The sequence below is a fragment of the Vigna unguiculata genome, chromosome 9, assembly GCF_037176805.1.
Source record: "Vigna unguiculata cultivar grain cowpea cultivar isolate G323 ecotype 2 chromosome 9, ASM3717680v1, whole genome shotgun sequence".
Lineage (NCBI taxonomy): Eukaryota > Viridiplantae > Streptophyta > Magnoliopsida > Fabales > Fabaceae > Vigna > Vigna unguiculata.
In genome coordinates this window covers 28986541-28998976 of record NC_140800.1, presented here as the reverse complement: position 1 = coordinate 28998976, position 12436 = coordinate 28986541, and the positions used below count along the sequence as shown (strand labels likewise).

Sequence of the window (12436 nt, the reverse complement as noted above, 5' to 3'; positions counted from 1 at the left end):
TAATGATCATGTAAGGTACACCCTCCAAAGCACTTTTTCTTAGGTTCAAAATAAGTAACATTAGGATCAAAATAAATTACCCCTCGTCAATTTAATTATTTATATCTTTTTTTTAAAAATGATTTTTTAACAACATAATTTTTTTATTTGAGATTTGACAATATATATATATATATATATATATATATATATATTTATTATATGTTACGACTTACATAATAATTTAAATATAACTTTAACCAATAATTATACTAATTTAATCAACAAAGTCTATTATTTAAACTAAAGTATTATGGTTTTGAAAAAGAAAAAAAATTGTAATGTATGTCCCCATCGTCTCCACTTATTCTTTTAGAATTGCACCTCAGCAAATGATTTTCGTTTAACCAAAAATTTGAATTATTTAATTTACTATTTCAACTTGATTAACTAGTCAATTTTCGATAAATTCACTATTTAATTTATGGTTAAATTAGTCTTTTGATCCCTTTATTTGTCATGAAATTTCAGTTTGATCCTCAAACTTTTCGTTGTCTCAATTTGGTCCTTATTTTTTAAAAAATGACTCAATTTAGTCTTCACCGTTAACTTTGACCAAATAATGTTAAAGTCAACGTCACGTGTCAATTTCTAGTTTTTTTTATTTTTTAAATATTTTTTAAATATTTTTTTTTTGACACGTGTCACTTCACAGTTGTGTCACGTGTCAAAGTGACTTAATTTGGTCCCTATATTTGTTTTTAGTTTCAATTTAGTCCCAATTTTTGTAAAAATAAAGCAATATTGTTCGTCCTAGAATTGACACTAAATTTACTTTTTTTATAAATTTTATGGTGATATTCTTACTAAAATTAATGTTTTTATTAAATATTTTTATAAATATTTTAAATTAACTTTAAATTCTACACAAAATATTAGACTTTGATTTTGTTTTGAACTTGAAATTTAGTTCCTAAACTTATGTGTGACAAGTTATTTGATTTTTAATTTTTACTAAGTTTGTATAATATGATACACTTGATGCCTTTATATATGATGACAAAATTATTAACTTTTGAAATTAAGTTTGGGGTTTAACTTTGTTTAATAATAAAACTAAAAAAAAAACTTATTTAAAAATATTTCTACAAATATTTAATAAAAACATCAATTTTATTAAGAATATCTTAAGTTGTATACAAATATTAAATTGAGTCTCAATCTAAGGAGGATAATATTGCTTCATTTTTACAAAAATTGAGACTAAATTGAAACTAAAAATAAATATAAGGATCAAATTGTATTACTTTGACACGTGGCACAATTGTAAAGTGACACGTGTCAAAAATAAAAAATAAAAAAAAAATTCATAAAAACCAGAAATTGACACATGGCGTTGACTTAACACCGTTTGGTCAAAGTTAACGGTGAAGACCAAATTGAGTCATTTTTAAGAAAATGAGAACCAAATTGAGACAACAAAAAACTTGAGGATCAAACTGAAATTTTATAATAGAGGGACAAAAAAGTAATTTAACCTTAATTTATTTAATAATATTTATAGAGTTTTCGCTACATTTTTGTAATGTTTGGATGTATTCCAATTAACACTTTGGTTCAAACACAAATTTAGGGAACATATATACTAATTTAGTCAAAATGTTACACTAATTTTCAATGTGTTGTGGTCCACAAAAATAAATAAATGTAAGGTGAAAGTGTATAACATGCACCACATAAAATGTCCCTTTATTGTTTTTATTTTTGCAAAACCAATTAATTAATTAACATTTTTTCTATAATTTTCCTTGACTTTATTGTGATGTGTATGGGAAAAGTCAGAGCAAGTAATGCTTACCAGAGTTAGACAGTCAAAGAATTTAAGACATTAGTACATTTCATTTTGTAGTAATATTCATTGAACTCAGAAAAATAACTCATAACTAATTAATTTTTGTAAAAGAAAATTAATGTGTAAATTGGTTTTGGGACTAGACATAACTTTTATTTTAGGTCCCACAGAAATAATAAAAAGTTGCTGTAATTTAAATCAATAGTAAATGTATTTTATTTATTTTTCAAAAATTCAATTATTTAAAAAGGTCTGACAAAAAAAGAAACAAATATAGCTTAAAAATAACTATTGTAAACGTATCTTTCAAGTATACCATACTTTAAAAATTACAAATTTATATTGGTTTCACGTCTTAATGAACTTTCAGTAGCCTTTGCGCTAGTTTCGAGACCACAGCTTCCTGGTTGATATTGAAACTCTATGTCAAACCAACTTTAATTTTAATGAAAATAAAAAAAAATGATTAATTCAATTAATAATATTAAATATATTATAAAATTGTCCCTATTAATCATGGAATAGTTGCTAATGTATAAAGTTAATAATTCATAAATTATCAATTCAACTAAGAAAATGACTTTGTTTAAAGATTTGTTTCGCAAAAAATAATGTAAGATATTTTAGATTAATTCTTAATAAAATGACTGTGCACCGCTTGAGAAATAGGTGCAAAATTAGATCGATCATTTTCAACACAATTGAAAAAGTGGATTGGAACTTAGTTAATGTGTATTATTATTGTAAAAGGTTTCACACAATTTCCTAATTAAAAATCATTATTATATGACTTTTAAAATCCTAAGTATTAAAACTCAATTTTTTTTTATCGTTAGGGACTTATTAACTGGTAATACATTCATTTTACAGTGAGTTAATACACTATTTTACTCAAAGAAATAAGTGAAAAGCTAAAAATAGAAAACTTTTGGTAATGCATAGTTATTAAAATGGTTTAGTATTATTTATAACAAATTTTAATTAATGTTAAATTATTTATCATTAAAATTTGTTGGTTAGAGAAAATATTTAAATTTAAAAAAAGATAGGAAATAAAATTCCATTTTCCTCTATTAGAGATGCTCTGTTATCCTGCACTATCTTTTTTTCTTATTTCTTTCACAGACTAAACGGGAATATTTTAGGATATGATTGTTCATACTTCCCTTCTGTTTATTTCTTATTATATTTCATGTTTTAATGGTTTCATACAAATATTTGAAAACAAAAAGTAAATTAAAAAAATACAAACAGACCCTCATGTTTCTAACTTTTTTCTTTCTTTCTATTCTCATAGTAATTTAATATCCCTAAAATAAAAATGAAGCTTTCTGCTGAAAAAAAGAAGAAAAAAAACAGAGGGTATTGAAATAGAACCAACAAACACTTTTGTCTGATTCCCACATCAAATAGCTCAACCCCACGTTTTTATTTTGAAAAACGCGTAAAATGCTAGAAGCTGCTTTATGCTAATTCCTATGAATAAATTTTTGTTCAATCTTATCCTTCATTCCATACAGATTTTAAGTTCAATCAATTCATCACGAGTACTTCATAAACTTTTGCCACGCGTTTCAATCTTTTTATTTAACCAAATAGTAATTTATTAAAAACTGATTTTTTTTTTCATCGATTCAAATAAGTTTATGATAAACATCATTGCAATTACATAGAAATTTTATTAAACCCTAAACTTCTTTTAATCTTGTAAAAAAAATCCATGATTTAAAATCATTCCATGAATCTTCTTTCAATATATACTTAATTTGGACACTGAAATTATTATTATCGGAAAACTTCCTCTTGAATTTCAAATTCAATTAATTAATATCATATTTAATACAACACATTTTTTTAATAATGATGGAAACATTCACTATTATCTTTAATGGATTTGTTTTATACAATTGCTTAAATTTTGAAAGCGTTAATGTAATTGACAAAACAACTGCCATAGTTAAGCATTACTACCAAGTATAAAGATTAAATAATAATTTGTATGATTAATTATCAATGATGTTTAATTAATAAAATAATTAAGATACAGTGTACGTCTATTTTTTATTTTTTTGTAAGAAAATGTATATACGGTTGTGCACAGTGAACGGTCACTGTCCCACACGTAGAAATTGAACCGAATACAAAGTTGAGCTATAAGTATAAGAAATAGCTTCTAAATGGATTTGCATTTGTGTTCAAATTTTGACCAAAAAAATTCTCACTCACTCCTCACACCAAGAGCAGCAACAAACCCTCTCTTTTGGTTCCTCAATCAAGTAATGTTAACTGCTTCCGATTCTTTTTCATTTTGGCGCTTGCAATTGAATTTGATGCATTTTACTTTTGCCATCGGTGATTTCGTTTCTACTATCTGTGCTCTTAATTTGAACAAATGCCTTTGTTTCTGTTCGCGTTTCGGATTTAGCTGAATCTGAATATTTATTTGCTCAATACTGATAGAAATATCTATGCAGTATGCTTAAATGATAGTACCCCTAAATTTAAGATAGGGTCTGTTTGGTTCAGAAACAAGAACTTTTTGAGAGTGTTTTATACTGTGGAAACGAGTGTTGGGAAATTGATGGCGAGTACGTCGATTCAATATTCCACAATCTGTGTTCTGTTTGGAAAAATCTGCCAGGCAAACGAGTGTTGAAGGAGAAAATGAATTGTTGGGACAACTTGTTATGAACAGCGAATAAAACCAATAACCACAACCATCCAATGTTAGAAGAATATTCAAAGATTCATTTCTCTTTGAATTAGAATAATGCGTTTGTTATCGGTGGTGCTGTGTTTATTCCCCTTATTTTTCTAATATATTTTAAGAAGATAATGTTGAAAGATGTGTGTATTTTTTGTGTGTTCAAAGCTTGAAAAGCATTCAGCAATTATAACTAAAGAGTATGGGATTATGCTGCACACACCGGGAAAAGGGGTTAGTTTCGGCCACATAAGTTTTAGGAATATATTGATTCTGTAGTCTACTTGAAAATCAACTTGTTTTTTCCCCCTATGGTATATTGACCAAAATACATTGAAAAACCACCAGAAACTGGGAAAATTTAATGATTCTTCTTCACTAATTGAGTGTGGAACAGAAAACTTTACTTTAATGTGTTGTGCTTATTTCAGTTAATCGCTTTCGAAAAAACACTTTTTGTTAAAAGATATTTAAAAAAGATAAAAGCTTTCTCAAATGATACTTTTCCTACTATTATTTAAACTAGTACCCGATTCGAATGTCTCTGTATGCTTTTACATAATTAAATATATGCAGTATTAGTTATTCTACAGAATTTCACAATAATTAATTTCCTTACTTTTTAATTAAATATTATTCTTTAATATATTTTCAAACTAACTGTTGACTCGTTCCAAGTCAAAGTAATGTATATTTTGAAGAGGTGATATTATTTTCATAAAATTATTTAAAATTAATATGTTTATAGTTATTTTTAATACGTTGTAATAATGTTTTGTTTTAACGTTTACCTGTTTTAGTAATATTTTCTGGATTTGAATTAAGAAAATATTTGGCTTTACAAAATTGATTTTATTGGAAAATAAGTTTAAGTCTTATTTTTACAAAATAGAATATATATATATATATATATATATATATATATATATTATAAATTAAACTTTTTCTTTTTTTTATGTGAAAATTTTAATACCATCTTCACAGACTTAATAGGTAAAACTTATTTCTTGATCTAAGATTTGTAGCACTCTTTGAGGCATGTATATATTATATGTAAAAATAGACATTTTTAAGTAGTTTAATAGTAATTTGATAGCAACTACAATTCTTGTTAGAATAAATTTATTTTATATTAAAGGATGAACTTGAGCGTTCATCCTAAAAAAAGAAGATTGCCGTCACTTATATAATAATTAAATAATAATTAAACTTAATAGCTTAAAAGCTGTAAGTTTTTAAATTAAATAAACCCAGCAAATAGAATCAAATCCATCGTTACAATTCACGTTTTTTTAATTTGAAAAATGAGGAAGACAACTGTAGATATACTTATTTCTTTCGGTAGATTTAATTATTATTTCTTCTGATAACATATACCTTTGAATGAATGGTGGTGAGTAATTGAATTTTGTAAGAATTATATTAAACCTTATAAATACTCCCCATTTTGAAGGCAAACACGCTACGAATATATCACTGATTTGATTTGTGTCGATTTGGATCGCTCCTAAACAGTGGTGGTGCACACAATAGTGTTTGTACCTTCCTCTTTCTTTGGGCACGCGTGTTGTTTTTGATTCGTGAACCCAAACTCCATTATTGTTGTCACGAACAAAACACGACCACTATATCTTCAATTCTATCAGCAACACCCTCACAGTTTTATTATATACTATATTTTATTTTCTCTCTGGTCCATAACACATGGTTGAATACGCTTCCAGAAACAACCTTAGCCACCATCATCAAGGTTTTGGCATGGAGGCTCACTCCATAGATGGTGTTTCTTCACAAACTGACTCCAAATTCTACGATGATGATGGTCATGTTAAACGAACAGGTACCCGTTTGATTTAATCAATTTGGACTTTGTTTTATTTGATTGTGGTGATAATTTACATATTGTATGATATAATATTTGATGGGTTGGTTATTTTGATTATGAGATAGGGACCGTTTGGACTACAAGCTCCCACATAATAACAGCAGTGGTGGGTTCGGGAGTGTTGTCTTTAGCATGGGCCATGGCTCAAATGGGTTGGGTTGTTGGGCCTGCCGTTATGATCTTCTTCAGTGTTGTTACGCTTTATACGTCGGCGCTTCTCGCTGATTGTTATCGCAGTGGTGATCCCGTTTCTGGGAAGAGAAACTATACTTTCATGGATGCGGTTCAAACCATTCTTGGTAACAAAAGTTCACATTTATTATGAGTAATTGTACCATTATTATCATATGCCTTCTTTTTCAAAATATTTAAATATGAAAAGACAAATCGTGTTGTACTTTCTACTCCCCTAACCATTAATTTATGATCGTATTCTTATAAACATTTTTATTTTTCAAATTTTTAAAAAATATGATTTTTTTTTTGTATGTGACATGATGTTTTACTGTACTGAGTAATGATATTTGAACATTTTATATCACTGTTGGCACTTATAATCCTTTTTATTTCTTTTCTGTCATAATATTACTTATATTTTTCTCATCTTTTCTCAATAAGTCCTGACTGAAAATTGGTTTCACATATATTTTCTTTCTTTGGTAATCATGACCCTTCCTTTCTGACTATACCAGCATGATTGATTGCTTGTTGACTTGAAGTTTCAAAGGCACACGTTTGTTGGTTGAATTTGTTGAAATATTTTATGTGGACGAAGATTTTTCTATATCAATTTCGTAATTTGACTGATTGTCTCATTATATATTATTCTATCTTTTTTTCTTGTTTTAGTATACACTCTGTCACACACAAACATGAAATTAGAACATACACCTTAAAGTCGAAAGGAGAACCTTGTGCTGTCATTATTGACTTGTAGTAGTTCAAATAATATTTGACTTTTCAAAATGCCAAAAATAAGGTGAATTGTTATCATCGATTTTGCAGGCCGGCGCCATGATCTGTTTTGTGGGATAGTTCAGTACGCAAATCTTTACGGCACCGCTGTAGGATACACAATTGCAGCTTCTATTAGCATGATGTGAGTCAGCACTTACATTATCTTCAAATCATAAATCATTGAAATTTATCTTTTCACCAAAGGTATCTACTAAAGAATTTTATTTTCAAATGATCTCGAGATTCAAGTTTTCACAGATTTAACAAAAATAAAAGCTAAATTTATAGACACGTTCGAATTTTCATATACAAATTGACCATTTTCTTCATGCTATCTAATGAGGCTATTCAGAGAGTCAATTTTCATGTTGTCATTGATAGATTTCAAATATGAATATTGAATTACAAATAACTTTTAAATAAGATTTGAACAAATATATATTTTAATTTAATTCTACTTTGGTTGAATATTTTAAATTAATTCACAAAGGCTAAAGTTACATTTTTTTTATTATATGTATTTAAAACATTATGATTTATTAATTAATATACATGCGTTTATTAATAAAGTATTTTTGTGCAAAAGTATGATAGATATAAAAGAAGATAGGATTGAATTATGAGTCGAAATTTTTTGTAATTTTTGCAAAGTTATATATGATAGAGTGATAACAGATACAATAAACACAATTTTTAATGTGACAGTCTATGAAAATTATTTATAAAAATTCATCTTTTTAAAAACTTCTTTCCTTGTTATGGGTAGATTTAGTAACATACAATTTAAACGAGTTTAAGGTAAAGAAATAATTTATATTTTAGATTATTTATTACACTTATATGTTTATAAATGCAGTTCTTGATCAAATTCTATTAGTTAGACTAACATTTTGAAGTTAAAAAAAATATTAATTAAAAATTCAATCACTTCTAACTAGATAACCTAAATATTGTTTGAATATACACCTTTTAAAAATCTAGAGTATCTTTTGAGAATGCAACCATTATTAATTAAAAAAACTTTAATATTGTTTGAAATATAGTCACTCTTAACTAATACTTAAGTTTTTTTTTTTTTAAATGCCTATACTTCTAGCTAAGGGATTTTAAAAAGAAAGGAATGATCTTAATTATCATAGGATTTAGCCTACTAAAACGAGAATTAACGTTAAAAAGAAAGGAATGATCTTAATTATCATAGGATTTAGCCTGCTAAAACGAGAATTAACGTTATTTCACGAATACAACATTAAAACTCTCTTCTATGTTAAAGATCACAAACAGTGTTTTAGTGAAACTTGTGGAAGAGAAAGCTTTGAGCAACAATATTAACAACATCTTGAGAACTCCTTATCACTTGTTCTTTTTTGTCAATTTAGAAGTCTCTTTATAGAGAGTTGAGAAAAGAGTTCTTCTTGTCGAGAAGTTTCACTTCAAAGATGTAGCTAAGCATTAAAGTTATTTCATGCATCATTAATATTTTTAAAGGGCGGATAAAAAATTTAAATTTTAAGATCCAATCGATATAAAATCCAAATTTATAGCTTTAAGTCCATTTAAATGGATTTATCCCAAATTCAAATATATATTTTTGGATTTTAAATATCATCAACTTAATTAGGTTTGAATTGGATTTAAATTGAATTAATTTATGGATTTTGAAAATCTAAAATAAAAGTACGTCTAAGTTGAGCTAATGTAGTTGAGGACCAAGTCAACCTAAATTAGCCTAGGTCTAAGGTCGAGTGAAGTCAACTTGGGGACAAGCGTTGAGTTGAACCCACCCAAAATGAAGATCAAGCCAAATCAACCTAGGTAGAGTTAAGTTTGCATATGCTGAAGCTCAAGCTGAGTTGGTTTCGATCAAAGGTTGAGTTGAGTCACTTTTGACTGAAGGTCAAGCTGAAGGTCAAGTTGAAGGTCAAGTTAAGTCGACTCCAGCCAAAGGGCGAAGGTTGAATAGAGTTAGCCTTAATTGAATGTCAATTCAAGTTGATCCTAGTCGACTGTCAAGTCTAGCTGACCCTAGTTAAAGTCAAGTCGAGTTAAACCACCCAATAGAAGGTCAAGTCGCGTTGGTCCTGACCGAAGATCATGCCGAGTCAACCCTGGTTGAAGGTCATGTCAAGTTAGTCCCAATCAAAGGTCAAGCCAACTCAGCCCCAACCAAAAGTTGAGCTGAATCAACCCCGACTGAAAGTTGACCTAAGTTGGCCAACTCCAATCAGAGGTTGAGTTGAGTCAACCCCAACTGAATGTCGCGATCAAAGGTCAACCTAAGTTAGTTAGTTTTAACAGAAGGTCTAATTATGTTGACTCTAGTCAAAGGTTGAGTCAAGTCTGCCCGAGTCAAAAGTTGAATCGAGGACTTAATAGTTAAGTATATCATATCGATCGCATTAGGTTTAATATCTTTAGCAAAGTGAATTTAATCCATTTTAATTTCTATTAAAAAAAATCCAAATTTAATTTATCTACTTATAATGGATCTGAATTATAGATCCAATCTATTTTATTAGACTGGATTTTAATCAATCCATACTCAACCTTAGATTAAAGAGATTTTATCCAAATTGGAGTAAAACATAAGACTGCACATGACATATAGTCTTTTCAAAAATTATATAAGACATGTCAAGATGTATGTTAACACAAAAACAACTTTAGCATATTCTAATATCATTTATGTTGCCAAAAGTTTTACCAAATCTTTTTCGTAGACATGAAGACGAAAACATTTTTTACAACAATAAGTTTATGAAAAATTTCATAACATATAACGTTAACTTACCTTTGTGCATTAAGATTTTGTTTATCAGACCAAACGAAGAGAACACAGTGTATTATATCTTTTGTTAAACAAAACACTTACATCTTTCATCCTACATACAAATTTATGATTTATACTTTATTATTTAATAATTAACACTTATTGAAAATCATAAATGTATGATTAAGTATATTAACCTGAGTATTTGTGATCATTAAACAATGTTTTATTTTTTTTTCTCATGTACGAAACAAATAATATTGACATGCTAAGTAATCTTTATATGATACTATCATCCAAACTGTATTTGTACCAAAAAGAAGCTTGTAACCTATATAATTTTCCCTTTTTTTTTCTACAATTTTAACAAGAATAACTTTTAGTCATTATTAAAATGTTTTATTAGCTTCTTTAATGATGTAAAACTTGCTTCTCAAAACAATCAATACTAATAGTAATATTTATAGCCTTTTAAAGTAATTTTATTTCGAAAAAATGTGCAATATGTAGATTTCTGATGCTATTACTTACTCATTAGCAATATTAATTCTAACCAGAGTTGTCTAATTATGGGTTTGTTTCCATTTACCTGCTATGATTTTGACAGGGCGATAAAAAGGTCCAACTGTTTCCATTACACGGATAGAAAAGATAAATGCCTCGTTTCGAGCAATCCATTCATGATCGGTTTTGGCATAATCCAAATTGTGTTCTCCCAAATTCCAGATTTTCATAAGACATGGTGGCTATCCATAGTTGCAGCAATCATGTCCTTTGCCTATTCCATAATTGGCCTCGCTCTTGGAATTGCCAAAGTTGCAGGTTATATTACTACTTTTATTCGTTTAATAGAAGCAGTGTTAAAAAAAGAAGTTAAATGTTCTTCTATTTTAGTTATTGATTTAATAATCTTTAAACTTTTAAAAGAAATATGAATTTCATTATTTCATTAATTTTATAACGATAAATGTAAAATTTAAATATAAAAAAAAACTAATATCACATATTATATTAAGTTTAAATAAAAAGGTGAAAAAATACATGCTTTCAAAAACTGGAAGACTGGATTTATCAGTTTAAAAGTACAAGAGTCAAAGGTAATTTTGACAAAGAAAAAGGAAATTATCAAAAGCATACTTTTCCAGGAAAAAAGGAAAAAGGAAAAAAGAAACTAATATTTCTTGTTTAATTGGTTCTTGAACAGAAACGGGTACTTTCAAGGGTAGTCTCACAGGAATAAGGATCGGAGCTGTTTCAGAGACTGATAAAGTATGGGGGGTTCTCCAAGGTCTTGGTGACATAGCCTTTGCATATTCATATTCTCAAATCCTCATTGAAATTCAGGTTCACCCTTAATTTTTTATATTCCCTGATTGAATGAAGTGTAAGAAGAAAATAAATTTTATTGGAAAGTAATTAAATGCAATATTATTGTTGATTACACAGGACACTATAAAATCTCCACCATCTGAGGCAAAGACAATGAAGAAAGCCGCTAAGATAAGTATTGGTGTAACCACAACATTTTATATGCTTTGTGGTTTCATGGGTTACGCTGCTTTTGGGGACGACGCACCTGGGAACCTGCTAACTGGTTTTGGTTTCTACGACCCATATTGGCTTGTAGATATTGCTAATGCTGCTATCGTAATTCACCTTGTTGGAGCATACCAAGTCTATGCTCAGCCACTATTTGCCTTTGTCGAGAAATGGGCTTCAAAAAGATGGCCCAAAGTTGATAAAGAATACAAAGTTCCAATTCCTGGCTTTGCACATTACAATCTAAGCCCATTTAGATTAGTTTGGAGAACAGTATTTGTTATCATAACCACTATTGTGGCAATGTTGCTTCCATTCTTCAATGACATCTTGGGACTTCTTGGAGCACTGGGGTTTTGGCCTTTAAGTGTTTTCTTCCCAGTAGAGATGAGTATCAAACAAAAGAAGATCCCAAAATGGAGTCAGAGATGGATAGGTATGCAAATATTAAGCTTTGTCTGCCTAGTAGTATCAGTTGCAGCTGCTATTGGCTCAATTGCCAGCATCGTCGTTGATCTAAAGAAATACAAACCTTTCCATGTAGATTATTAATTAAACCCTTGCCAATGCTAGAAACTGTTCAAGGCAATGGTAGTTGTTTAATATCTTTTATCTTATCAGCAATGCTATTTCAATGTCATCCTGGCTGCACATCTATAAAGCAAAAGTTCGACACATTTTCTAATCCCCTCTTCCTTTCATCAAACATAGTAAGAACTTGCTGAAATACGAAAATTATACGAAACTCTA

General features: G+C 28.4%; 1 protein-coding gene across 2 annotated transcripts; it reads left to right on the top strand.

Annotated features, from left to right (window-relative positions):
* The first annotated feature begins 3962 nt into the window (after positions 1-3962).
* On the top strand, positions 3963-12371 carry LOC114163349 (amino acid permease 3-like). 2 transcript variants are annotated; one of them, XM_028047608.2, is made up of 7 exons: positions 3963-4107; positions 6260-6375; positions 6486-6719; positions 7426-7519; positions 10755-10969; positions 11352-11491; positions 11594-12371. In XM_028047608.2, exons 2-7 carry the CDS (start codon positions 6294-6296, stop codon positions 12236-12238), a joined length of 1410 nt encoding a protein of 469 aa, XP_027903409.1. In that variant the 5' UTR covers positions 3963-4107; positions 6260-6293; the 3' UTR covers positions 12239-12371. The 2 variants fall into 2 exon arrangements, with proteins under 2 accessions (XP_027903409.1, XP_027903408.1); XM_028047607.2 differs by lacking the exon at positions 3963-4107 and having other exon boundaries at positions 5835-6375.
* The last annotated feature ends 65 nt before the right edge of the window (positions 12372-12436 follow it).

Bases quoted from the DNA above. Each gene is read 5' to 3' on its own strand.
- LOC114163349 (XM_028047607.2), top strand. From the start codon at position 6,240: ATGGTTGAATACGCTTCCAGAAACAACCTTAGCCACCATCATCAAGGT. The intron at 10,970-11,351 runs GTTATATTACTA...GTTCTTGAACAG, and splicing joins TGGAATTGCCAAAGTTGCAG to AAACGGGTACTTTCAAGGGT. The intron at 11,492-11,593 runs GTTCACCCTTAA...TTGATTACACAG, and splicing joins AAATCCTCATTGAAATTCAG to GACACTATAAAATCTCCACC.